At 38.1% G+C, this 27,917-nt stretch overlaps 2 protein-coding genes across 5 annotated transcripts; both read right to left on the bottom strand.

The window, feature by feature from the left end:
• Window positions 1-42: 42 nt before the first annotated feature.
• On the bottom strand, window positions 43-12,044 carry LOC120111028 (uncharacterized). The gene is made up of 4 exons (XM_039127311.3): window positions 11,816-12,044; window positions 11,304-11,734; window positions 7,557-7,667; window positions 43-513 (listed from the first exon to the last, which is right to left on the bottom strand). The coding sequence occupies exons 1-4, from the start codon at window positions 12,042-12,044 to the stop codon at window positions 322-324; spliced, it is 963 nt and encodes a 320-aa protein (XP_038983239.2). The 3' UTR covers window positions 43-321.
• LOC113461179 (uncharacterized) lies at window positions 7,553-27,917 on the bottom strand. Of its 4 annotated transcripts, none has more exons than XM_089924373.1 (2): window positions 26,785-27,917; window positions 7,553-7,667 (listed from the first exon to the last, which is right to left on the bottom strand). In XM_089924373.1, exon 1 carries the CDS (start codon window positions 27,658-27,660, stop codon window positions 26,794-26,796), a length of 867 nt encoding a protein of 288 aa, XP_089780499.1. In that variant the 5' UTR covers window positions 27,661-27,917; the 3' UTR covers window positions 7,553-7,667; window positions 26,785-26,793. The 4 variants fall into 4 exon arrangements, with proteins under 4 accessions (XP_089780499.1, XP_038983241.3, XP_089780498.1 ...); XM_039127313.3 differs by lacking the exon at window positions 7,553-7,667 and adding an exon at window positions 16,098-16,235 and having other exon boundaries at window positions 26,785-27,916; XM_089924372.1 differs by lacking the exon at window positions 7,553-7,667 and adding an exon at window positions 16,445-16,579.

Genomic DNA, 27,917 nt, shown 5'->3' with positions numbered 1-27,917 from the left:
CAACAATGCTTGTCACGGATGCATCCACATCAGTAATTCAGATGTCTTCTTCCATGGATGCTCATTCGAGCTCAGAAGTGGCACAAATTAATCTAGAGTGAATGTTGTACATTGTTCAAGATGCTTATTCCAGCTTTAGAGCATCCAATGCTCAGTGGCATTTTCTTTTCCAAAATATTCTTTCAATTTAGATCAAACTGGAACAGTGTTTACATCCTTATTTCTTTATAACACCTCCATCATTACACTGCTTTCAATGTTACATCAAACAAAAATGGCTTGTCGAGGTCTTTAGAGAAGGAAAAGTGCAGGTGAGTTTAACTAGGCTTCGACATTGTCTCCTCCAGCATGTCTTCCTGACTGTATTTCCAGCTCTTTTGCTTCTTCCTTCTCTAGAGCTGAACTACTTGTTCCAATGCTACCTTGCTCTGACAAAGAGTCCCGCTTGCTATCTAATGCTCTCCCAGCTTTCCCAATTGCAAGGATTAACTCAAGTTGCTTTTGTTGTTGTTCCTACAGAAAGTGCTCAAAAAGGAAAAATGTTAAGAACGTAAAAACATAGCACCTCATCAGCGTATAGAAGAATTAACTTCAAGCATAGAAGATTGAGAGGTATTCAAGCTAAAGTTTTAAGATTCTAGTGTAAATTACAATAACTTTACCTATCATATGTTGAAATGCAAGAATTGAATTAAGCCAAAGAAACAACTTCATAAACTGCACACTAAGATAGTGATGTGACATAGACCCTCAAAAGTTCATTTTAATTGATAGTTGCAAACATGATGTGTCATGTGATGTTTATAATAATGTTTATCAATATATAAAAGATTGTGCCAAGTAGCACAAGTTGGATCTAATAGAGGAGGTATGGTCCGACATTTTTTCCAGTGGTGTATTCCAAATGTAATAAAATAGTAGAGATAAAGAACTAGAATCTTGAAAATGATTTTATTATGTTATAAGTATTTAGGCAACCTGTCGTTAATGACAGATTTTATTGCCAACTATAACCACAACTATCAAGCCTTGTTGAAATTATATAGAGTTAGCAAAATGAATCCTCCTCCACTGTTCTGTCCAATTAAAGCTACGTCTTCATCTCAAACTTTTTGAAATGCTCCCATGAATTCTATGCTATCTTAGATTTTCTCTTTCCTGGCCTTTAAACTCAAACATGACCTCCACGCATTCATTGCATTTACGTTCATGAAGCTCCATAAATTCATTATTTAACACAGATGTGCCATAAGTTTATTGCACACATCCATAACAATTTACTTGGCTGTCCAACACTTTGTTCTCAGTTAGCAAATATTTATGTATTTTCTCTTCTCTGATCATTCCTCATTTTAGTCTTCCCAATTTTACCACAGATATCTCAGCATCCTTCTCTTTGTCATACTTATTTATGTTATTGGACCCTCTTTATCACCCACCATTACATAACATACAAGCATGAGATTTGACTATTGTCTCTTAAAATTCTCTTTAAAATCTTAAAGGGATGTTTCAACCAAATATTGCCCAAGAACATCTCTCCATTTCATCCACCTAGCTATAATTTACCTCAGTCTATTTATTGAATCATCTCTTCATCATTCTATTACATACATTTCTTCATTCTTCTCTTACATAATACAAGATTTGTTTTTTTGCCTTTTGTGTGTATGTGAGAGTGCGTACAGGTGTGTGTGTGTTGTGGTGAGAGGGGGGATATGAGGGATTTACAAGGCCATTAGGCTGAAGAGATGATTGTAAGCTACAAATGAGAGTGAAAATTTTGGAACATTGGCAGAAAGCCATGCCACACCTGCCTTTCTATGTGATTCTCAAACAGTTGGCACCACACTTGCGCCCTCTATGACTCCTTGTGCATTTGTGCCACCCCCAGGATTTGAACCTTGGATCTCCACCAAAGAGAAAATGGTACTGACCACAGGGCTATGTTCAAGTCGGTACAGTTGGATGTTTACATTCCCCAAGAAAAATTCTTTTGTCCTCTACCTTTGGAATGTCGGTTTCTAATTGGAAGCAAGTGTAGCTCAAGGTAGTAATATTACACTTGAAATAAAGGTTTATAGGCATTCTTGTCCTCTTTGGTGAGATGTCCCAGTTGGCTTATAACCCATCTATTGCATTGTTACACAAAAATAAGAAAATAATTGCATTATTCTATCTCACCTCCTCATATCACATATTAAGGAATATTTTCCCACAAGGGAACGGGCTGCCCTAAATGATGCAATCAACAGAGGTTCTACTAAGGAGCTACTAACCTAGCTGCACATGAGATAAAAATATATTAGCATAACAAAATATTCACCAATAAGGTCAACCTAGAATAGCTCAATCCATGTAAAAGCATCAATAAAATCACTCAGCTAGCAGAAAGGTATGCCAAAGTAGAGGGAGACAAGCAATGCTTGTTGTACCCTTGCAACATCTCATGGGTAATTGGGCATATGATAACAAGTAAAGGTGGCAACGAGTTGGGTTCAAGTCAGGTTGAGTCAGTTTGAGATATAGGTATTAGGGAAAACCTATCAACAAGAACCCAACCCATTTATTAAATGAGTCAGAAATCCAAAATCGAACCCAACCTGTTTATGGCATAAGTAACCTGAATCAACCCACATAACCCATTTAATAAATATTTTGGATCGGGTCAAGCAAGTTAAATGGGTTTCAAATAAGTTAAATAGGTCAAACAAGTCTCCAATGAGTCAGAATGTAATTGCGTCAACCTGATCTGGTTTAACTGGGTCAGAACAGGCTCTACAGGTTAGGACTCTAAACTTAAACCCAACCCATTTAACAAATGGGTTAAGCAGTGTCAACCTGTTTAGGACCTGGACCTATTTATGCCAAACCCAAACCCACTTATCTTGGGTTGTGTTGACAGGTGAAGTCATAAATTGCCACCCTTAGTAACAGCTTATTGTGCTTCAGTGCAAAGTGGACCATGACTGAGGACTTCAACTAACCTTGAACTGAATGTTTGATAAGAAAGTAGCTTCAAATTTCTTGTTCCTAACTGGATAACTAGAGCACCTAAATGAATACCGCAACACAGGAACAACCAAACTAGTATATCAGGTGGTTCAAAGGATAGAAAACTAGAAAGGAAAATGTATATATTATCATTGGACTCTTAACATTGAGGCACTCTGGTATTCTGCACTGAAAAAAATAGATTATTTCTTCCAAGCAAAAGCCTTGGAAGGCAAATGATAATACCTGTTATAAGTATCTTGGTTCATGTCAGACTCTCAGCAGCCAAACTGTTTTTGTATATTTAAGTCCTGCCTGCATACATGTCCAAAGTAACAAATAGACCAGAATCAAAACATGTTCACTTCGAGTGTTCAACAATGCAATGAAAGGAAATGGCTTGGGGTACTTTGACACCCTAAGTTGGTTGTCAGAAGAGATACAATGTTTCAATATCCTTAATTTGAAAGAAGCCGGAATGAAGTCAAATGTAACAGCAGGAGGACAAGGTAGTCAAGAAGATGAAGGATCAAAACACAGCCAAGCAAAGGATAGAATTCCGGAAGGCTAGGGGAGGGAGAAGTTGGGTTTCAATGGAATATTTAGTTAGAGATCCTATCCATGCAGCGGTACAAAACTAAAAGAGTGGGTTTTACAACAGAGCTCACTCAAGTGAGCCATGTGACAGTTAAGCATGTGGATGCCGTCCAACCTCCATATCATACAACAAACCTCTCTAGCTAATGGCAGGTGCATCTCAAACAAGTTAAAAGGGAAACAAAGAAAAAAGACAAAAAAGCCAATGTCATTACATGTCAGTTGCCTAATCCTAATCAAGACCAAATACTGATGCTTGCTTTACTTTCCCACCTTCCAACCTATGTGGGAGGAATTCTACCTAAAATTCTAGCATAGTTCTCTGCATCATCAACTCAATTTACACCATCTTAAACAAGTCATAACACCTAGTCAATGGAATAAAACTAGTGTTGTTTGGTGTCTATCTTCTCCATAACTCAAACAAGCAAGGTTTTTCCAAGATTATGAAAGGTGCAAACCCATGAAAAAAATTATATCAAAACAATTTTACACAAATGGAAGGCCATACAAGTTTCTTCATTGTCTCTTCAGTATAAATAAAATGTTGAAATTTATTTTAATTTTTTGGCTACTTTGATGGTTTAGTCCTTAATGACATTTAATTATAGCAAATTCCACATACTATAGTAAAAATTCTGTTTAAAGAATGAAACTCTTTCTCTGGAGAACAGTCACTTTAACCATTTAACAGAGATGCCATTAGCTTGATTTTGAGTCTGACTGTCTTCTCTGTGGTATCCCCGTTGAGGCCATGTCAGAGAAAGGAGTAAATCTGATTGTTGTTGTAAAAGAAAGGTGGGACTACTCAATATTATATATATATATGTGTGTGTGTGTGTGTGTGTGTGTGTGTGTGTGTGTATTTGTTTAATTACCCTTTATCCAGAAACTAAAAGAAAGAAAAAGAGCGTGCATTGTCTTTTTAAATTTTATTCATATAGTCACTCACTAGAAGAGATCTACAGAGGGCAGCAAAAAATTCACCATCATAGCCATGCCAAGGTGCCAAATAGTTGTTCTGTATTACTCAACATATCTGACAGAAGTCTTCATGATAATTCATTGCTCTTGATGTTTTTCACTCTACACCAATAAACCACTTGTGCTTTGTCCATATGCTAAATGGTAAATTGCCTGTAGAAATTAAATGATGACTTTGATCATTCAATGATAACCATAATACATATATTATTTTAAGACCTTGTTGGCATTTTAGCGTTGTCAAGCAGCGAAAGTCAAAAGCGAGTCTTGCTTTTTAGGTAAGGTATTCGTGTTCTCTATCTTGTTACATATAACACAAATCAATGCAGTTCAACTTAGTTTAAACCAAGTTGTCCAAGAGAACATAACAAAGAGTGGCGAAAGGCAGGACTACACACAAATTTTTTTGGAAATCAGAAAAACTATTAATAACCTCTTTGTTTTTTCTTAAGATTTCTGATAATATATCTTCCTAGAATTATGATCTAAGCAAGACAAACCTACTTATAGGACTGTAGATGACACATACTTGGGCAACTTGGTGGCATTTAAAAAAGAAGAAATGGTAAAGGTTAGCAATAATGACTAGTGATTTATCATCTTGTATATATACTGCATTGAATCAATTCTTAATAGCTTCTTCACATACAGGGAATGTACATAAGAACCAACTGGATGGGACCACTGTTACAAAACATACAAAAAAACATATGAAAAAGGATGAAGTGCCTGAGTATAGATATCTTTATTGTCTTCTATGATTGAGTAAACACATACAATTACCCCTGTGGTAATGTTGACAATAGGTCAACAAATAAGCGCAATGAATATGTAAACAAATATCTCCTGTGCTATAGATATACTAACATGGACATTCACAGATGCTGTAAAGGGACATCAAATTAAGTCTCACCTTATAACTAAACTTTCTTTGCAATAAATCCACTCTGCTTCATACCACTTAGTATCTTAAAAAAGACATCTGTACAATTAGAGTGCACCTATCAAGCAGGATGCACATTGTCGTCTCCTAAGAAAGGTTAATCGTGCTGTCTCAACAAATAAGCCAAAAATGATTCCACAGTTTACAATGTTGACATATTTCCCTTGGTAGATTTTTACCATATAAATTCTCCTAGCTTTGAATTTATAAAAGGATCTTTTTATTTATTTATCCTGTGAAAATCAGATCTTAGTTGCTGAATGTGAGAGCAGATGCAGGAGTTGCTGCGAAGGGACATCAAATTAAGTGCCTCACCTTATAACCAAACAACATTTTGAACAAAATCCACTCTCCTTCATACCTCGTAGTTAAGGCTGCAAATGGGTCGGGTTGAGCCGTGACCCGACCCGACCTGACCCGCTTAAACCCGACTTGACCTATTTTGGAGGACCCCTGGGGTCGGGTTGAGTCCTAAAATTGGACCCGATCCATTTTTTGGGTCAGGTCTGAGTTTACTGAATTCAGACTCAACTAGACCTGACTCGATCTATTTGAAATTTGGATAATTTTAGCTTTTCAATCTTACAACCCGACCCAATCCGAATCTATGAACTTATTTGGGCCCGTGGGCTGCAGCCCGCAGGAGTGCAAACACAAATTTTGAAGCCATGGATGGGTTGACCCGAACCGCACCTGATTCGGACCCAAACCAGATGCGACCTGACCCGAATGACTTATTGGGTCAAAAATTGTAGCGGTGGACTCGAGCCGTACCGACCCGATAGAATCTTCTATTAGGTCCGATTTGGATCCACAATTAGGACTTAAACAAGAAACCAGGTTGGGTCGGGGTCACTCATGACCTGGCCTGATCCGACCCATTTGCACCCCTACTCATAGTATCGTAAAAAAACATATGTACAATTAGAGTGCACCTATCAAGCAGGATGCATATTATTGTCTCCTAAAAAAGGCCAACAGTGCCATCTTTGCAAATTAGCCAAAAATGATTCCGTAGTTTACAATTTTGTCATGTTTCCCTTGGTCGACTTTTACCATATAAATTCTCCTAGCTTTGAATTTATAAATGGATCTCTTTCTTTCTTTAGCCTAGTCTTAGTTGCTGAAAATGAGACCAGATGCAGGAGTGGATTTGGTTGCAGATATGGGGAAACTGGTCTCTCAAAAAAATCAAAATTTGGAAACATCCTAAGAAGCCTGTGGATGAGTATCGGAAGTGGTATGCCACCCCAAGCAGAACCCAGGTTCAAAGAATCAAGTATAATGCAAAACTCTTGCTCCATTGAGAAACCTAAACAGGATAAAGCATGTTCAGTTGTGTTAACAAATTGCTAGTTGCAAGTTATTTAATTATTTTTTTCTTAAAACCTTGTTATATTATAAGGAAAAATGGTATGCAGATTTAACATGTTAACTGCTAAATCTAAGACTGACTATAAGAAACTCTGTACAGCATGCAGAAGACACCATTGAAAGCAGCTAGCACACATTCTTGTAAGCATTTATGTATAAAGTAGCCAGTCAAGCAAATACAACCCTTATGTAGTATCATTTATGTTGATAATATTGTCTTTCTTATAGGTTTATTTTAAGTTACTCCTAAAACACAAAATCACAAACAACCTGTATTATGTCAGCATAATCCTGTGGCAGCCCCACCAGTATTTCCTACATGATACTAAAAGCAGGCAACAATCATTAACAGGATATCATGAGTAGGAAGAATTTGCAATTGGAAGCACATTACCCTTTTGTTGAAAATTTAATATAGATCCACACCAACACTAGGTTTTCTTCTCACAGATTATTATTTGATAAGTTTTCAAAATAAAGGAGAGACTATACATCCACCAAATATAAGAATAAGTGAAAAAACAGTGTCATAATATTTAAAATATGTAAATGTATGAAAAGAACATAAGTTGGCAGGATGCAATGATACTACTTGAGATTGTATAAAATACTATGGAGATAAAGATACCAGGAAGAAAGGTGTGTGTGCTCAGGGAAGACTTACCTGCATTGCCAACAAGACCTTCTGGATTTCACCAAGCTCCCTTTCAAGAACAGCTTCTTGCACTGCTAGTGCTCGAGTAGCCTCAGAGTTCTTCTGTGCCAAAGTGGCATTCTGCATTCATCAATCATACTCCAACTGTGAGAATACATAAATCATATTACATTTAGTTTTACAGAAGTCTAACATTTACAGCAAGAATGCAGGATCCATGACATTCCTTCAATGACCACTTGCTACCTTGTTTATGCTTCTGAAAAATATTTTGTTATGAAACAATAGTGATGCCAAATGATATTAGAAATTGTAGAAGATAGTATGGTGAAGTTAAAGGCTTTAATTTATTGAAGTTCAGGTTTCATCTGTGCCTTAGAGATGAATGTAGCTCCCGATATCAAAATTTATTATCTTCCGCTTGAATCCAGATTCTGCAGCAGAATGTTGAAGGGTTGCCCCTTGGTTGCACAAGCTTAAAATATGATCATTAAGGTAGATCTCCTTACCCAGTAATCAGTCAAATAAGGTTCATGGAGGACCCCTCTCTTGCCTAAAGTTGGATTTGCTAGGAACTCAGCATCAATTTCTAGAGAATTGACATCAGGTTAATTGCTAGTAGAAACTTTGCTCAATTCTTCCATAAAGCCTTCTTAAGTTGGAGTTTTGCTCCACAACAAATTCCATATTAAATGGGAAAAGGCCAAAATGACAATGATGATGTACCTCAAGTATTATGGGTTCTTTGTACATGAGGTAAAAGCAAAAGAAGTGTCTAATGACTTCACTGTTTTCTTTTCATTCTTGATTGACAAAAAAAAAAGCATCTACTTATCAGATTTTTCAGATGCAAAACACTCTACCCAGATGTTGTTCCCTCTATAGAAGCTCACTCCCACTCTACAAAATTTCATATGCTTCCACCTTTACATTGCTGATCCAATTAGGTATTGCTAACAAGACACCATAGTGGTCAATTTTAACTCAATAATTTGTAACTACATACAGATTGTTGCCCTCTTAAAATAGACGATGAATAAAATTTGAAGAAACCAAACTTGAATGAGGTCATTATCTAATTACAGTAGTAGCTTAGTTTCTTTTTTCTCCTAAAGCAGCATTGGTCTTCCATGCCCCTAGCATTTTGCCATCACAGCCTAAAGTAATAGAGCATTTTGCCATACCAAGGTATGCAAGGATATTCAATAGGCATAAATCTTCTATATCACAAATATGCCCATCATAACCAATAGATTGTACATAATGCCTTACGAAGGCCATGGCCTCCTTAAATCCACATGCACCACTACTAAAACAAACAATATTCCAAAAAATCAAACAATGAAAATCTACTGGAATGAAGAGAAAGCAACCTCCAATCTTCTTCCTCAAGTACAAATCTCCAATTAATCAGCACAAAAAGAAGAATTAAAATGTAGATTAGAAAACTTGTAAGATTTAATTCCTGCCAAGATTTATCCAGGGAAACCAAGAATTAGTGCATTCAGCAGTTGTCCACATATGTTGATGTTCTAATTAGGTAAAAACAAAAACACTGATCAAAGATGGTGGTCAAAAGATTGCAAGCATAACTTATAACAAGTATTGACTTGTACACAAGGAGCTCTGATGGATAACAGATATTTACAGACACCTACAGAATTATGACTTGGTGGTAATAGCTAGCAGAGATGAACTTTTGAAATTAAAAGAAGCAAAAAGCGGAAAACTTGATGCAGCAAAGCAGAGGATGCCATAATCTCAAATCTATTTTATAGTGCATTTTAATTTAAATATTATACCACTATTGAGAATGATGCCCTTATCATTTTTGCAGGATCCAATATCCAATTAGGAATGTCGACAAAGTTTTATTACCTCTATTGACTTGAAATTTATTAATTACAAAGACCAAGACTTGTCCACATAAACATTTCCCATGTGATCTTTCTTTTTATAAAATTGTTCAAAAGAATATCTTAACATTATTGATGACTTAATAAGAATCATAAGAAATATTATCTAGTGCCCTAGTTCTTAAGTCATCTTTGTCTTTAAAGTCTCCTAAAACAACTAGCAAACCCTCATGACTGGACCAAGGTAATCAGAAGGTTAGAAATATTGCAATATAAGGGTATGTAGGTTACATATTGGCACAGTATGTGTCATGGTACGACCCCCATATCTACTCATGGTGTTTACTAGCATGTGGCAGTACGGCAATGGCATGGGACAATATGGTCAGTTATTCAAACCTTGCCTAGAAGAGACAAGGATAGATGGCAAACCAAATTGGTACATTACATACATCCTTGCAAAAGTAAGTATAAAACACTATACCCAAGCATTGGAGGAGCCAAAATTGATTAATTAATTGGAGTGGACATTTAGGCATGAAAAACCAAGAGAAACTAAGTCCATATGGTTAATGAAACTATCAACTAGATCATTGGAGCAAAGAGGATACCAAATGAGTGAAATAGAAGAATTATGATACCATCATAAGAATAAAATGGCCATGCAAAATTGCACCATCCATTGTGAAGTTAAATTTATTTGTGACACTATAAAGGTATGGAAAAGGCTGATGGAACAGATGTTAGATAATAATGACAATTATTTCATCATTTCAAAGAATTGGTTTCCTTTATTTCTGAATTGTTATCGATGAATGCTATTTTATTTGTTAGGCAAATAATAAATATTTAGGTAAATTGGTAAAATATATACATAGTTATAAAATTTAATCAACCTGAAGAAGCCAAAATATAGAATACTAACAATCATGGTATGTTGTACCAGCATGAACCGGACGGTACGGAACGTACCTTACCGTATCAATTCGGTACCGGTACCCGAAACGGATAGCGTACTGACATTTGGTATGCCAAACAAAACTCTATACCATACCGTACCGTACCGACACTGTGCTAGTGTGGCACCGGTACGGGGTCGGATACCGAAATGGCGAACCTTGTTGACAATAGTGATTTTCCTAGGCATGAAGAAAATATATTACTTGAAAAATAAATTGAATCATTTTTTCTATACTGATCTTACCACCCGATGCTAGGCATACTGTACCAATCCGATAAGGTACGAGTACAATACAGAGGCTCGATATGATACTATACACACATAGTACAATTGTTGTCTCGCCTCTAGCAGCATACCATGTATCGACAGAGGGGGTAAGTACAAACCCAATCTATATGGTAAGCTACCATTATGGGGTCAAACGAGACAAAAAAAAAAAAATATTGGTTTAAATAACTAAAAAATGCATAATGGAGTTATGAGGACTTATAACAGACAACTGTGAAAATTGAATTTCCAATCACCATGGACCTGCATCAGGGATCAGCTTTGAGCCCAATCAATCTACACCTGTCACTGATGAACTCACCACTGATAACACAGTAGGTACCATGGCATATGCGGTTTGTAGATGATATCTTGTTAGATGACGAGAGAAGGATGAGGTTAAATGCTCAACAAGAATTAAGAAGAAATTCTTTGTAATAAGCATATACATAATCAACAGAACTAATAGAGTATAAAGAATTCATTAACCCAATAACTGTCAGGTGAAGCGTTCTTGCTATATCAAAAGTGGCAAACAGAACCAGCTGCAGTATTTTTGGGTACTAAATAAATGGAAAATTTGTAACACAACTTGCAAGAGCTATGGGATACAAAGTTAGAAGACTAAATATATCTACATATGATTCAGTAGACAGAGAAAACAAAAATTACTTCATTAATCGGTTCCTTCAAGGCCTTCCTCATGACTCTGAACCTAATCCCGAGCTTCTCAAGCTGCCTCGACAGCACTCGAACTATCTTCACTGAGCTCTGCAGGTCCTGCTCCACCTTCTCAACCCTTCGTACTAAATCAACATTCACCCCATTCTCATTCACCCTATACATCCGCCGCCACTGCCTCCAACGAACCACATTTCCAATCACCACAGCACCGACTAAGAGAAAATACTGGCACACAAAAAACCTGTTCCCCGATAAGACCTGGAATGGCTTGGCCGCTCCTGGGAGCGCCGAAGCAACAAGACAACCGATCGAATAGATGGCAGGCGGAACAATGCAGAGCACTTCAGCAACTGGAAGGAGCTCATCCAAGCTCAGCTGATCCGGCACATCTCTCCGTGGTCTCTCATCAACACTCTCACCTAAAAAGATCGATTTTTTGACCCTTTTTTTTCTCTACTTTTCCTTCATGAAAAATAATTAAGCCAGGGTTTTCCTCTTACCTGATAACAAGGAACCAATTTTCCACCGAGACACCTTCCGGCAGGGGACGGCTCTCATCTGGACGAACACGAACCGCCTCGCCTGCGAGAAAAGACCTGGAGAAGGGGAAGAATTGGAGAAAGGACGGATTTTTACAAGATAACTCCGAGTGGGCGGCGGGTAAAACCGATCAGGACGTGGAATTGTTGATATATTTTGAGCAGAGGCAGCAGCAGTGGCGACTGACATCGGTTCTCCTCGGAATTCCGAGGCGCTGGGGGTGGATTCCGGTTCTATGTATCGCGGAAATTGGCAGAAGGGGTGGGCATAGGGTCGAGGCCCAGTTTCGATGGAAGCTGGGGCTAGGGTTTTGGAAGTTGGGAATGGGAGGGGAGTCGGAGACGGAGGTCACGAGGACGGGGAGAGGGACCAAGGCATGATGCGATGCTGCGCGAACGCGAGCGGGCAAGCAAAGTAGGTAACAACGAAGGATGACTACCGTTGGCTTCTTACCCAGCGATGGGTCCGGTGGTGCCGTTCGGTTAATTAATAGTCAGACTAATTGGATGGACGGTTGTGATCTCATTAATTTTGATCATATTTTCTAAAAATAAATATAAAATAATCTTTTAAATAAAAGATGACTCGCGGTGTAATAGCAAGGTTGGTCCATACTGGATATCATAATTTTAAAACATAAAAATAGCTTCTGATAATGCTGCATACATACGAGCCTCGCTATGTCTCGCAATCACAGGAGCCTTATATGTTATCTAATTAAACGTTGGTATGAAATATAAGAAATAAAATTGCTTATTGAAGATTTTTTTTTACTTTCCAATAGAGCCATTACAATATGCAAAATCTAATAATTTCAGATCCATTCGGAGAGACCTATCCCTGAATCCAACTAATTTGCAGGCTGCTTCTCTACACAAATTATGTGAACGGCTATAAAGGAAGAAAGAGAGTTGAAAGGGACCGAAACCGGCAAACTAAACATCCCAAAAGTAGCGATCATGGTGTCTCTTTCTAACCTAATGTACTCGGCATTGTAGATTGTTACTGCAGTGAACTATCCCTTCCATGTTGTTTGTAGTTCTCATTTGGCAAATTGGTTTCTGACGAATAGTGAGAAAGCTTCTTGTATGGGGCTCTTCCATTACATTCTTAAGAATGTAACGAGTCACTGCTTAACCATCATGGAGTGAACCATTAAAGCTTGTTTTGACCTCAATAAGATGGGGCTAACAAGGAACAAAAAGAAGAGAAGGATACTGAACCGAGGTAAGATCAGTACCTTGAGCTAAGCCAACTTCTTGGTTCGCTAAAATAAACTTAGACACTAGACTATGTGCTGCAAAACTATATTGCAAACCTAAGATGCTTTTTATTGAAAGATTATGTCATCACAAGAACTCCAAATTCAAGGTTACTATGCATACTACTACTGCATTTGTGGTGTGGTAAGTAAGGCATTTTCCTTATAAAATGAGCTAGTATAGGGCAGATATGTGCACCGCATTGAAGCATGAATGGCTATGACACAAATTTATTTATTATTTAAAAATTCTCTACTTTTGGTGAATGTGCTTTCTTGTTTCTTTATATCGTAGATGGTAAAAAAAAAATCACTAAGACAGTAAATTTAATAATGACAAGAATAAGGGGAGCTAGGAATGAATGAAAAAAAAAGGTGGAAAAAAATGAAAGGCAAAATTTAGACTTAACCTACAAATGCGAGCAAAAATTTTGCATAGACCACGAAGCATAACACTTTTTATACAACGTACAATAACAAATGGATAGGGAATAATTACAAACTCATATTAAGTGGATTCCAATCTACGACTGTATACAAAAAGTTTATGCTAGCGTTAGATAATCAAACACAAAAGCCTTCCCATATTATATATGATTATAAATAGATAGCAAATAATTACACTCTCACTTTGACTATATGCACTTCTTTTATTTTTCTGATGTAATATTTATCTTAGAAACAAATCAAGAGATGTGCATTTATTAAAGAAAAGAGTTCATAAAGTAGTTGGTGATTGAATATGGAGTTGGGACCCAAGAGTTTGCTTTATAGTAGTTTAGAAGTTGAAATACTATAACTCTAGCTAATGTAATTATTAAAAAGGATATCCTAATACACAAAGCTCCTACAAGGATCAGATATACACTGTGTTATCCCTGCATATAAAGATATTGTTTCCATGTCTCGCATTCGTGACAATCAAGCCATATGAAGCAACTTTATCTTTGCATGAGAGCGTGCTCTCTTAGTTAATTTAATCATTGTAACTAGTACTTAACATATCCAATACATGTGCCCTTCTAATGGAGTGTAAAGTAAAAAATGATGGAGCGACTCCTTAGGCAACAAAGAAAAGGAAGAAAAATCAATGTATCTGAACACACACAAGAAAAGGGTTAATAAAAATAGCTGATAGATTAACATGGAGTTGAGACTCAAGGATTTGCTTAATGATACTTGTGGAGTTGATATTACTCTAGCTCAAGTTTGTATAATTATTATAACTAGCATTTAACATATCCAATATACATGCCCTTTCTAATGAGGTGTGAATCTAAAGGAGATGGACCGACTTTTGCTAAAGAAAAAAAGAAGAAGAAAAGAACAAAAATTATGAATGTATAAAACATAGAGTGAGAAAAGTTGGAAACCTGTATACAGACAAAATATTCCGTAAATAGATTAAAAATGGAATTAGATGGAGTGGAGAAAGATAAAGTATTTTTGTATATATTAAAAGTGGAGTCAAAAGGTGAGGGAACCTCTGTCAGGTGTCCAAAATACTTTTATAAACGTATTTTGCGAGCAAAACAACCATTGTGTATTCACTTGTGACTAGGGCTGCAAATAGGTCGGATTCGGAGTGACTCCGATCCGACCTAGTTTCTTGTTCGGATCCTAATTTTGAACCCAGACCCGACTCGGTTGAAAATCGAATCAGATCGGATCGGATCCATGCCTACAAATTTTGATCCGACGGATCATTCGGATTGGGTCGGATCCGAGTCGGATCCGGATCTATGTATTTTTATATTCAAAGTTCTATTATATAATAGTAGCAAAAAAAATGGGGCGGATTGGGTCCGAATTGAGATTGGATATTTCCCACCAACTATAGCCGCACCGTCCGTTAAAATTTGTCCCTTTTTAATGTATTTACCCCGCCGAACCTGAGGTTTTTGATGCAAAAAAGTATGCGAAGCAAGCGGTCCGCATGCTCCTCCCGAATTATCAACTCAAACCCGACCTTGCGGTTAAGGTCGTTTTTTGAAAACAGTTTGAATCTTATTAGTTGAGTTTAGTGTTGTTTTCTTTGTTTTCTTCTTTTCTTTCACCGGCATGAGCCACCTCTTCTTTTGTCCGGAGAGCAAGGCTCGGCTTCAAAATCGTACGTGGAGCTTCCGCCTCATACGGCTCCTCTAGGGACGGGGGTAGGCCCAGCCCAGGCTTGTGCGGTTAAGGTTGTTGTACACGACCTCAGTTGAGCATTCAGTTAGAGACGGCGATCGCAGGTTCGCCAGAAGAGAGGGTCTTGCGAGCAACATTGCACAAACAAAGCCCTCCTGCCGGATCCAACCCGATCCAAAAAATAGAACGGATCCAAATTTAGGATCCGAACCAACCCCGTGAATCCTAAAATTCGAGTCGGATCAGGTCTTATACGGGTCGGGTCGGATCATGGATCGATCTGACCCATTTGCAGCCCTACTTATGGTAGAACCCATCCGAAGCTTTTTCGTATACACATGGCTGGCCATTTCCACTATTCGCGGACCAAAATACCTCTCACCTTGTCATCTCAAACTATAAAAAGAAGAGAGGAAGTGACATGAATATATGCTATATATGAAAAAAAATGTGGGGGAAAAAAAAAAGGATAGCTTAAGTGGAGAGAGAGAGAGAGAGAGAGAGAGAGAGAGAGAGAGAGAGAGAGAGAGAGAGGCCTCTTCTCTCTAGCCACCCAACGCCACCTGCCATCCCACCATCGCTCCTCAGATATCCAAATAAAATCGCGTACACTCCCTGGTTTCCAGACAATCCTAATCCGAAAGAATGGGGCAAACATCTCTCTTTTCTATGTGGCTTCTCATGGTATTCTGAAAACACTCCAGCGTTGGGCCCCATTGCCTGCATCGGTTGCCGGTGCCTCAACAGGGATAACTAGTGGATCAGGAAATACAAAAACAATTTCATCACTCAAAATCCAATACATTTCGCTGCAGATGCAACAGAAAAAAATCCTACCATGCCAAAGCCGTCTGGCCTGTCCCCCCTTGGTCAGGATTAGAGCAATCTTTCATTGATAAATGATTGGGGTTGAGCTTTTTGGCACAACAATCAAGTTGCTTTTTTTGTGATGCCCGAAATTATGATTTTCAAATATGAAAATCACTTCTCTGCAAAAAAAAAAAAAAAAAGAAGTTGTAAAGATGCATGCATCTGATCTTTTTTAGGTCCTAAAATGATGAGAGCCTCATGCACTAAATTATTCTTTTGTGATGCTGCAATCTGTAGCAAAGATGACTCAGTTAATCGCCTTTGTAAACTCGCTAACCTTATAGACGGAATTCTCCACAGAGCAGATGTACAAACTGCCTAGGTACACCCACGGTAGTGAACAATTAACAACCGAGCATGAAATCTGTTCATAAATTCAGCTCCAATATTATCAACTCAGTGCGTAATATGCAGAGAGTAACAGCTATGTATCGATGTCAGCCACACCAATAAACATTTTAACCTGCATTTAGGTCCTCAAATATAAACTCCAGAGCTCGAAATATTTTCATGCATTCAGCTTTGAGATTATCAACTCAGCACTCAACATGCAAAGAGTAACAGCTATGCATCGATGTCCGCTGCATCCACCAACACATTTTCATACAGCCAGACCCAGAGACATATCAGCTTGCAAAGGCATAAATAGCTATCGCAAGGTCCAGAAATATGTAATAACCCCTCGCAGATACATATTTATAAACTTAGTGAACACCCCAAACAAAACCTGCCCTCCCAAAAGTTCAAAAAGAAAAAAAGAGTATTTGCTGCAGTTTTCTGCCATTGCCAAGCAAGGAAAATGATCTCATTACATGTCTTTCTTCCAGTAGGGCGGCAAGTAAGCCATCTCATGCAATGTTTTCTAGCTTAATCCCTCTTAATTTTGCTCCACATCCACCTCAACACCCTTGTATTTGCCAGCTATATTGTTTATGTGCACTCCCTCTAATTTACTACCACTACAACAATCAAATCCAAATAACACAAGCAATCAAATTAGTAGCGAGTATTATTGAGGTTTTGCTTAATGCCCAATGACACAGCATAATATCTGTAGTTTTACTAACAAGCAACTACTACATAACCTAGAATTACATATATCTCCATGTAATTCCTACGTTCTCCTTGACAATCAAAATTACTAGTTTTCTCTATTACAGATGGAATAACAGCCAAATAATATATAGACATGAGAACATAACCATGTGATGTATGTTTCCTACACAAGAAAGACATTCCATTGTTCTTTAGAAGTCCAGAGAGTATTGTAACCAAGGAGTGCCGAACCGGTACCGGATGCCGTACCGGTCGGTGATTGGTCCGGCTCGGTATCGGAGCCATACCGAGAGAAACCAGCCGAAGCTAGAGAAGACGCAGAGAAAAAGAGAGCAAGCGGGGGAGGGAGAGGGAAGAAGTGGCCGCAGACGCCTGTGGAGGGCCACGGAGGTTCGGCGGAATCCAACAAGTCATCACAATCCAGCTAAAAATGCTGGGCTGTAGTTATATGAAGGTATTGAAGATTTGCTTCCCAACTTTTACAAGGATGCCTCTAAAGATTTATTGGTCATGGTGAACAATGCAGCCAGAATTTGCCTTGAGATCTCTCCAACCTACCATACATGAAATCAACAATCATAGGAAAGGCCCCTCTAGACCTATTTAGCATTGATGAAATTAATTTTTAGCTAAATTATAATTCAGGGATTTTAGATTTATAATAGAGTAAAATATATTATTTGTCAAGTAGTTCCAATATGCATAATCCTGAACCAAACTCCAATATAGCATATGAATACAAGAATACAAGAATTATGACATTCTGCAAAGTTTTTCCTTTCCCTACATCGATATCCTAGCTCTGAAAACAATAGAAATCTATTCCAGTGGCATTGTTGGATCAAACTTCTTGCTAGAATGGTCAATTCTCCATTGATCTTTAAAAGTTGTAACGAAGAATTTAATGAGTATTTACCTGACTCAGATTCTTTGAGGAAAACACTAGAGTCCATATAAAGCAGTATATCTTACTTCTGATCTTCCAATCCCTTACACTGACCATCAGGAAGTCCCTACTAGCCATTAATAACCCTAATCCTCAGTTATTTGATGTGATATTGCAGTTTTTGTGGTGTTCTATAATGGTATTTAGAGCTTTTTTCCCTACAATTCATGTGCGGTGCCCAAAACATGGACCATGCATTTTGATAATTGAAGAAAATCATCATAAGTATCACAACATTAGCACAAAGTGGCAGCCTGGTCATCGTACATGATCGGATTGCTTTAAATAGAGTGGTTACCCTGTTTTTCTTGCAAGGATCCACCAATGGATTTACTAACCTGCTAACTCATGAAGACAAATAGACTACCCCACCAATAGTATAGCATATTGTGAAACCAATTTTTGTCTTGCATAATAGTATTTATCCACATGTTACTGGTATTTAAATTTCCTAAACTCCAAATTATTTTCATGTTGATAAATTCCTACAGCGAGTCCTCAAGTCCAAATGGATCCCTTCCAGTGTAGCATCTACATTTATACATCACTAGTCCTCCTTTACTATACTTAGTGCTTCTACCTTCTTCACAGGGGATCCAGCTGCTTCGAAATCTCACTAAGTCACTACACTTCCACCCCATCTTAAATCGATTATTGTTAACTTATAGTATTGCTTTCCCAAATCAAATAGAAATCCAGTAATGAATATATATTCGCCACTTTTTTTAAGATATTTTTCCAGAACTGTTATAATACGTAATATTTATCCATAGGAAATAAGAAATTTCTATAACTTGCATCTTTCAAAAATACTAATTCCAATACTAATTCCAACCTTCATACCTTGACCTCCCAAAGCACCTCTTGCAAGTCAAGTATATGAAGATCTCAGGGTCTCTTGGGCACCTTTTTGTTCTTTGAATATTTGCAATCATATACATCATCCATGCTCTGATTAAAGTCAACATACAATGCCCTATCCCCTCCTACATCTTTAGGTGAGAGATACTGCAAGTGCCTCCACAAGTGGTGATCAAGAGGGCCTCATGTAGATCATCAGCATCCAAGCCATGGATGCAATCACCAAATCAGTTAGAAAAACAGAAAGTAGCAATATAAGCACTAAAGTTACACCTCTACCTGGAGCAGTGGTCCCTCTTAAGGCTTAGCAAGCTGACAAAGAAACCAAAACAACGGCAACACCAAGAGAAATGTTTCTTAAAAAAGCAACTTTAAGAAATTATATATTAATAATTTAATTATCTTGGACAATGCTTCTTAAAAAGCAAAGAGAAATAGAGGTTTGTCTCGTTTGGATGTTTCTAATTAAATTTTTGTTGAAAATGTAATGGGGATATCAGGAAATGTGCAGTAAAAAAAATCACTGCTTTTATATTTCAATCAAGACTGAAGCAAATAGGACTAAGTGCTGATGGATAGACCTCAGTTATGTGATGGTCAATTCTAATATTTTTCTCAAAAAATAAAGGACTTCTAATGAAAGAAGGGGTCCTTTGATATACAACCTCTTTGGATCAAATTGTCAAACCTTCCTATGTGGTATTAAAGGACAGAATCTTGAGCCTTGAAGGATCTAAAGCCAAGAGATTCTTTGAGGCTGACACAAGTTGGAGCACCCAAATATAACAGGGTTTGTGTTGTCATTCATGCATCAAAGACGTGAGACTTCTCATCAATGGACAGGCTATGGAGAAAAAAGATAGCCAAGCCTACAGAATTGCCAATCCAGCTAGATACCAAGATACCATCCAAGGAAGTTGTTGACCAAGAGAAACTAAAATAGGCAATCAAGAGGAAATCCTATAGGAGAGCCAAATCTTATAGGAGAAAGAGATGGATGGCTATAGAGAAAAAAATCAACCAAGCTCGAATTGTAGAAGGAGAAATGATTTACAAAGAGAAACTACAAGCAAGCAAAATAACTTACAAAAGAACCAAATCTTTATTGACCAAGCATGAAAATCTTCCTAGAATGAGTGGCATTCCAGACACAAAAAGCCTTGGGGATGCAATGCCTCAGTGCTTGATGAACTGCAACTTATATAGGGTTTTGGCTCAGCCACCCTACTGGAGAATGACGCGAGCTACTCAAGCCAAGAGCTTAGTACCAATGACATATGAGTGGAACAAACAACAAAGAGTTCCTACATAAGCTTGTTTAGGCTGTTTTGTTATGTTACAAGTTTAATCTTGGTCAAATCTAAATTAGCCCCAAACTAGAAATATTAACTGCCTTTCTCTTAAGACTAGACCTATTGGTGATGACTTATCACGTAATTATTTATCATTAGCAGGGAGTTTGGTGTGAAAAAAGATGCTTTTAGGTGAGTTTGAGAGATGGAAACAAAGGCCTAAATGTGGCAGAATCCTTCCCCAGAAGAGATGATGATTCACAAGTTGTCAAGCGATCACTAGCAAACCTCCAACGGTTGGCAAAACCATTGCAATTTTCCAAATGTCATGGACCTAGCAAGGCCCCCCCAACCACGCAGCACGAATAGTCTTTGGCCAAAGAGCAAACAAGGGAAGCCATCCCAAATGGGAAACTCATTGACTAATGAGTATCAAGGAGGATGTTAAAGTAGTGCCTATGAATGTAAAAACGTAGGAAGAATTATACTATGCATGTTCACTTCAAAATGCAGATTGGGAAATAGAAAATATAAAAGTTGAAATGCTTCCCTTTTACCTCAAACCATTTTATATCAATAATGCAAACCAATTAGAGTTGGAAAAGGTCTATTTGTCCTTGCATCTAGGGTGAGAGACCTTCCCAAATGACTCTAGAAGAAGACATATATAAAAGTTAAGTCACATCACCAAAACAAGTAGGGGTAGCAATTTATGACCCGACCAGCCAATCGACCCGCAATCAATCCATTTTAAACAGGTTTAGGTTTGGTATAAACAAGTTTGCTCTATACATAGATCGACCCACCTAGATCCTTTTATTAAACAGGTTGGGTTTAGGTTCAGACCTCTGATCTATTTAACCCATTTAATAGCCGAGTCTGGTCATGAGCCAATCTGTTTAACTTGTTTAAGACCTGTTTAAACCATTTAAGACTCGCTTAACCCATTTAAACTATTTAATCTAATTCAACCTATTTATTAAACAAGTAATGTGAGTCAAGTCGGTACCTGTTTAATAAAAAGGTCAAGTTCGGATTGGATTTCTTGATCGGTTTAATAAATAGATCAGGTTCGGGTTAACAGATTTTTAACTTGATCTGCATTCGATCTGACCTATATCCAACCTAGCCCGACCTGATTGCCATTCCTAGATGCAAGCAATCAATCTTTTCTGCTCATATTAGCTAGTACTGGGTGTGTCGTACCGATATCATAATATACCAATAGAATATGGAGGCTTAATATCATGTGTCGGTACAAGGATGTACTCTACCAAACAACCCCCTCCAATAAGCTACTAGTAGTAGACCCAGTATTGAGATTAAAAACTTTGCAAACAACAACCAAGACAACGCAAGCAGGACAATATAATAAGGAGGATGAAGCATCTAAAAGTTCCATGTCCTTTTGAGTTCGGATATAATTCTTAACAGTTCTTTGGTAATAGGAGTCATCATTTAAGACCGTTTTGCTAAGCTATAATATTTTTAAATATTATGCTATAAAAAGCTTTATAGTACATAATTACACATATATTATGCTTATATTAATTATATAGGAGCATTTTTTAAGGAGTAAGGATCTTCCTAAATGTTATCCAGCCATTACAACCGATCTTCTTCCACATTTAACTGCTCCTTATATTCCATTGACAACATCTTTACAACATAAACCCCTTTTTAAGCAACACAAAAGTAAACAACAACTTCACTAGTAGAGCAATATTCGTAATAGTCAAGATTTTATATCACCCAATTTTCATAATACATTTTCCGCTTACTCAACTAGTGAAGAATTTTGACTTTGAAAATAAATAAAAAGAGAAAGAAATAAAAAACATATAGAAGTCATTACCAATAAGATGATAGTTTAAAGGGCTAATAAAGTGTGATTGGAAAAGTAATAAACAAACGATGTAAGTGATTGTCCACAGACCAACTGACTTGGTCCAAATTAAAGCTCAAATTGCCATTATCTCCTTAACTTTGGACAAGAATCCACCGAGGAGTTTGCCTACAAAACTTCGTTAGCCAGCTTAAAGCATGTTAAGTACACAAATTTCTTTATACAAGTTTTATGATAATCAAGGATAAAAGGTATTCACATATAACTAATAAATACTTCAATATACTTTCACAATACTGACCAAAAAGTTGTCTAAACTAGCAAAGAACTTCAAGTAGCCACTGTTTGACACTTCAACAATAATACCAGTCAATGTTTTTGACAAGCCATTTGTCCAGTACCTTCCATGTTCTAAGGAAACTTTCCAATTTTCCTCTAATAACCAACATTCTTTGGGTTAAAAAGGTAGAAGAAAACGCAAGCAGAAATACAAAAATCTGATAGTAATTCAGCAAAACAATGCATCAAATAAAACAACAGCTGGTTATGTATATATCTATTACCCCATCCAAAACGAACAACTCATAGGGCTATGGGACCAACTTAATGGGTCCATTAAGAACTCCCAATAGTTGACTGAAGAGATTCAGACAGCCCGTCAATATTTGGTCATGATTTTCACATATGTTTTCCAGAGAATACTCATTCAACTAAGATTTTATCCCCTGTACAGCCAACTGATATAATCCCAAAAGATAATCACAAGGGTCCTTCCTTAAAGTAGATACTAAATCCAATCAACCAAAGAAGTTTTATTATTGAATTAAAAAATCAAAGACAATAAAAAAAAAATCAGTTTCTAAAACTCCTCTAATTTGATCCTAGCAGGATTTTACTCAACACTAACCAAAATAATGCTACATATACCTTAATTCATCCAATAGACCTGAGCTTTAATCCACCATTGTTCAATCCTCAATTGGTACCTTCTCATGATACAATTTGCATTCCAAAATGTTTTATACTTGAATCATGTACCTTGACAATAAATGTTTGAAACATTAGATGCTGCTGCACTTACTTTCTTGGTTATAATATATCATGTACCTTGACAATTAATGTTTATATAGTTAACGGTGATGCTAAATTGTCCATCTCCACATTAAATTTTTAATCTTAATAGTTTGTTCTTAACATTCAAATACTTCAAAGTTCAGCCTTGAAAGTTAGCATGCACCCATATGCTTATAATTAGATATCTTCTCCCTCAGGCTCAGCATTCCAAAATTTTTCTCTATTTAATACTCACATACATCCAAAGATTCATTAGGATCTCCCAAGAACTTTTGATATTAATTCAATAGAAAACTGATTCATGCTTTATCATCAATAATTTCTCCTATATCAAAGATATTTTTCTTTTTCTGGTAGAATATCAAAGATAATTAGTCAAAAACAACAGCAAATGAAATTCAAAAGATTCCTCCATAGTTCAACTCATTAAACATTTCATATTCGATTTCAAATTTTGTTTCAACTTTTAACCAATTTGATACTGGAGAATATCAGAAGAAATGAAACATTATTTTTGATATTAGTACGACATTGATACACCAGTTATAGAAAGGACTGTGTCATACTCACCAAATAGAAATTTATCTTTACGACATTTCAACATCATTGAACTCCTCGACTCACCTCTTTCTCTATAAAAACCCCTCCACTGAGGAGAGCAGAAGCTCCAGGATGAATATATCCTGGATTCCCGGATTCATTCTCGTCCTGATCCACCATGGAATTTCCTATCAGCAGTCTCAGTCTTGGGGATTAGAGTAATGATAGTATAATTAGCCTCCTTAATCAGTCTTCCTGATCGAAAGAAGTTTCGCAGACAAATTCGATAAATGAGCTCGGCCTATGGCCTCGTCCCCCTCGTCCCCATCCTATAGCCGAAGTTGATTTTGGTTCCGATAAAGCTTCAAGCGCAGCACTAGCATGCATAGAAGCTCAGCTGGAAGAAAAGGGTCGCCATTCCCTCTAGCCGAACGTAGTTTGCGAGTTGGGTCGTTGACTTATTGGCCTTTCATCGAAGAGAGGTTAGGGTAGGAACCACTTTGACTCTCGAAGAACGAACAAGCCTGTTGACTTTTTGAAAGAATACAAGGATGTCTTTGCATGGTCCTACGATGATATGCCTGGACTCAGCATGCACTTGATGTAGACCAGAAAGAAGAGGCTTTCCCGTGGGCTGGGTACGAAACTGTTGCAGCTGTAGTACTTCCCACCATGCAAAAACAGAGACCTTAGGTTTACAGAAACAGTTCGAATTCCCTTTCTTTTGGAACCTCCATGTACTCCAATAACCTCTGAACTCAAGAAGTTCTATGACTTAAGCTGACCATTGAAATCTCAAATATTCAACCAAATTATATTTCCTACTATAATATTGTTGCTCTCTAGGATGAAATTTCATGGATTTCAGATAGGATAACAATTTGCTGGATTCATCACAAAGAGCACTGAGATGTGGAGGCAGAGCTAGATTATATTAGCCAGACTAAGTTTTTCAATTCACCTTGATAGTGATTCGAAAATGTTTCAGATTCCTCTCTTATAATAGCTGACATGTTTTCCCTGACACCACCGTCGATGGAGCAGAAGTGAATATTTTGCCTTCCTTTCCTGTAGAATCTTAACATAATAGTAGTCAAATCCACTCTAATATCACTCTGATGGAATATGCAGAATATAAAAGATAATAAAAGATCGTAGAAGTAGAATTAAATCAGAAAACCATCAAACTGGAATGTCCTGTGATTGCAGTCTCTTTCTGTCGAACGACAACTAGGGCTAATTGAGTTATTTAGAAACTTGTAATAATTGTTCCTCTACTCCATAGTTAGTAGGCCATAATTCCCTCTTTTAGAGAATACCTAATCACAAGTTTCTCATCTGACAACTGACATAACTTGCCTGCATCTTAAGTTTGTTGTAATTAACTGCAGCAACATCACCACCCAAAATAGTCATTTCCCATCATAAAGAACTACTCTGGTTGGCTCCACACAAGGATCAAGCAGAATTTCCTATGAATTTGGCCTACATCCTTGGCTTAAACAGGGCTAATTCTGTGGGTAAGAAAAAGGTGGGAACTCTGATTTCAAATTTTCAACTATGACAAACCGCATTGAGTGAAGAATGTCAAATCACAGGAAGAACCACAAAGTGCACATCCTGCGGCCTCCTGATAACCATCTATTGAATGATTTATTTTTGAGTTTGCAATTCCTAAAGACTTGGTAGCTATTTCAAAGATTGATCAAGGCAAAGTAAAATTATCCTTCAATATGTCACTCAAGTAAATCTAATAAGAACTGAAATCCCCAAAAACTACAAGAATATGTTTCAGACTCACACGAACTAGATCGAAATGTAACATTATAATAAAGCAAGAGAAATTCTATTTTAAGTAGATTTATGAACCAAAAACATTTGCTTTCGGTTTGCCAATAGTTTATAATTTAATTGCAAAAGGATGCTCAAGTAAGATGTATAAGTTGATACAATTTAAAGCTTGGTATACTATGATTTCATTCACCAACCACCTAATTAGAAGTAAATGAATACATCATTCTGTTATACTGCGAACTGAGAAATATTTCACTGGATGTGCACCAGCCTTGTTAATCAAATCTAGAGAGTGCTTCAGCGGGAAATCTTTATCCTTACAGGGAAATGTTAAATTGTTTTGGTTGCAGATGAAAGATTTACTGTATCAGGGAAGATCAGACTTAAATGATTAGAATATTCAACATCTGATTACTGCCCATGAGGAGAAGAGCTTCTGTTTAATAATAATGGTCATGTTTATCAAAGTCTGACAACTAATTTGCAAGGGTAGTCATATGTTTAATGACTTAGTATAAGAGACAGCATTGCTGAAATGGCAACAGAATGACAGAACATAACTCTTATGGTATGTTTAACCATATGGCACCCAGAAAGTAAGGCATCTATCCTTTTGACTATCTCAAATTCTTTTTATGTTTTCTTTTTATTTCCCTTTTTTATCTTCAAGTAGCATCCCCGTCTACTTGATCTTGAAAGGGAAAGGACCAGATTTTAATCTTTTGGATGAAAGTTGCCTGGTTGGATGCCTGGAGCATGGAAAGTATTTTATAAGTAACATATAATGCAAACTTGTTTAAATATCAATTTGATATTAGATATGTGATATATAAAATTAAGACAGGAACAAAAAGAAGGCTCATCAACAAAATAATTGAAAACCAATTATGATCTATAACATTCTATGGGTATGGGGTCCATCTGATAGAATTTAGCCCAGCAAGAATATATCTATTTACGCTTATTCTCACTATGATTCTCTCTCTTGCCCTTTCATGAACAGGTAACGTGCTCTCTAAGAAAGACCCAACTTCCCCTGTCCTCAGTAACAGAATAATATCCATTGCCAACTATAAAACCATAAGATTATTCAATTCCTACAGTCCTCATCGATGCATGGGCATCAAAAAACAAAAAAGGCATAATTTAGCATAAAAAAGTAAGGAAATGGCTAAATAATCTATCTCCACCCAAAATTTGTTTATTAGGGGAAAAAATCTCAAAAGGACAAAAGGGTGTGGGGTGGGGGAGTGCAGGACCTGGCATTCTCACGAATCCTGGGACTTCTTGGCCTTCTTTAGAGAAGAGAAAGCATTGGCGATGGTGTCCACGAGGCACTGCTGCGATTCCATAACCATCTCGGCCCTTTTCGCCTCCATCTCCATCCAATCCCTCTTCACCTGCCTCAGCACCTCCATCCTCCTCTTCTCCATCCTCACCAGCTCTTCTCCAAACATTCTCACCACCACCGCCAGCTGCGACAGCGCCTCCCCTCGCCCTCCCATCCCCTCCTCCTCCTCTTCTTCGTCGTCGTCGTCCTCCTCCTCCTCCTCCTCGAAAGCTCGCCTTTTTCTGGACCTGGGATTCCTCGAAACCCTAGAAAACCCCCAGTTTCCCTCCCGGAGGATGCCGTTGATGCTCCTGGTGTTGCTCGCCATCCGCTCCTCCTCCTCATCTTCCTCGTCCTCGTCCTCCTCGCTGGAGGGCTCGCCAACTGCGGCGGCGGCGGCGGAGGCGGCGGCGGGCGAGACCGGGGGACGGACGGAGATCGGGAGGGGACCGCGCTCCATGCGGTCCATGCGGTCGAAGTAGGGCCAGGCGGAGGGGTTGGGGCGGAGGCGCTCGGCGCGGTAGCGCTTGCGGAGCTTCTCGATCTTGTGGCGGCACTGGGTGCCGTTCTTGGAGAGGCCGTCGAAGCCGCATCGGGCGGCGAGGGCGGCGGCGACCTCCTCCCACTGATGGGCCTTGAGCTGTCCACGCTTGAGGGAGTACCACTTCTCCTCGTAGGCCTCCATGAGGTGGACCGTCTCCAAGTGGGACCAGGGCTGGCCGGGAGCGGGCTTCCTCGCCGCCGCCGCCGCCGCTGCCAGTGCCGGCGGGCGGGTGTGGCGCTCCACTACTCCACTGCCGGTCATGGTTCAAAGTTGAGCGATCGAGAGGCGAACGCCGCTAGGTTTAGGGTTTGGGCGAAGGGGGAGAATGGGGAGTGGTGGTGGGTGTGGTGGTGGCGGTGGTGGGATTAGGATGGGGTGGAGTTGGGTCGGGGCCGGGTCGGTTTTTTAGTTTTTTTTTTCTTTCTCCTTGGCTCTAAAATTTTGTACCGGAAGGAAGGGGCTACGTGGAACCAGGAGAGGCGTTGTAGTCACCGCAGTCACGTGGAGATGGGACCGGG

Source organism: Phoenix dactylifera, chromosome 7 (assembly GCF_051530095.1).
Source record: "Phoenix dactylifera cultivar Ajwa chromosome 7, Ajwa_hap1_PhDact_Kaust_v1.1, whole genome shotgun sequence".
NCBI classification, from domain to species: Eukaryota; Viridiplantae; Streptophyta; class Magnoliopsida; order Arecales; family Arecaceae; genus Phoenix; species Phoenix dactylifera.
This window is presented reverse-complemented; position numbering and strand designations above follow the sequence as displayed.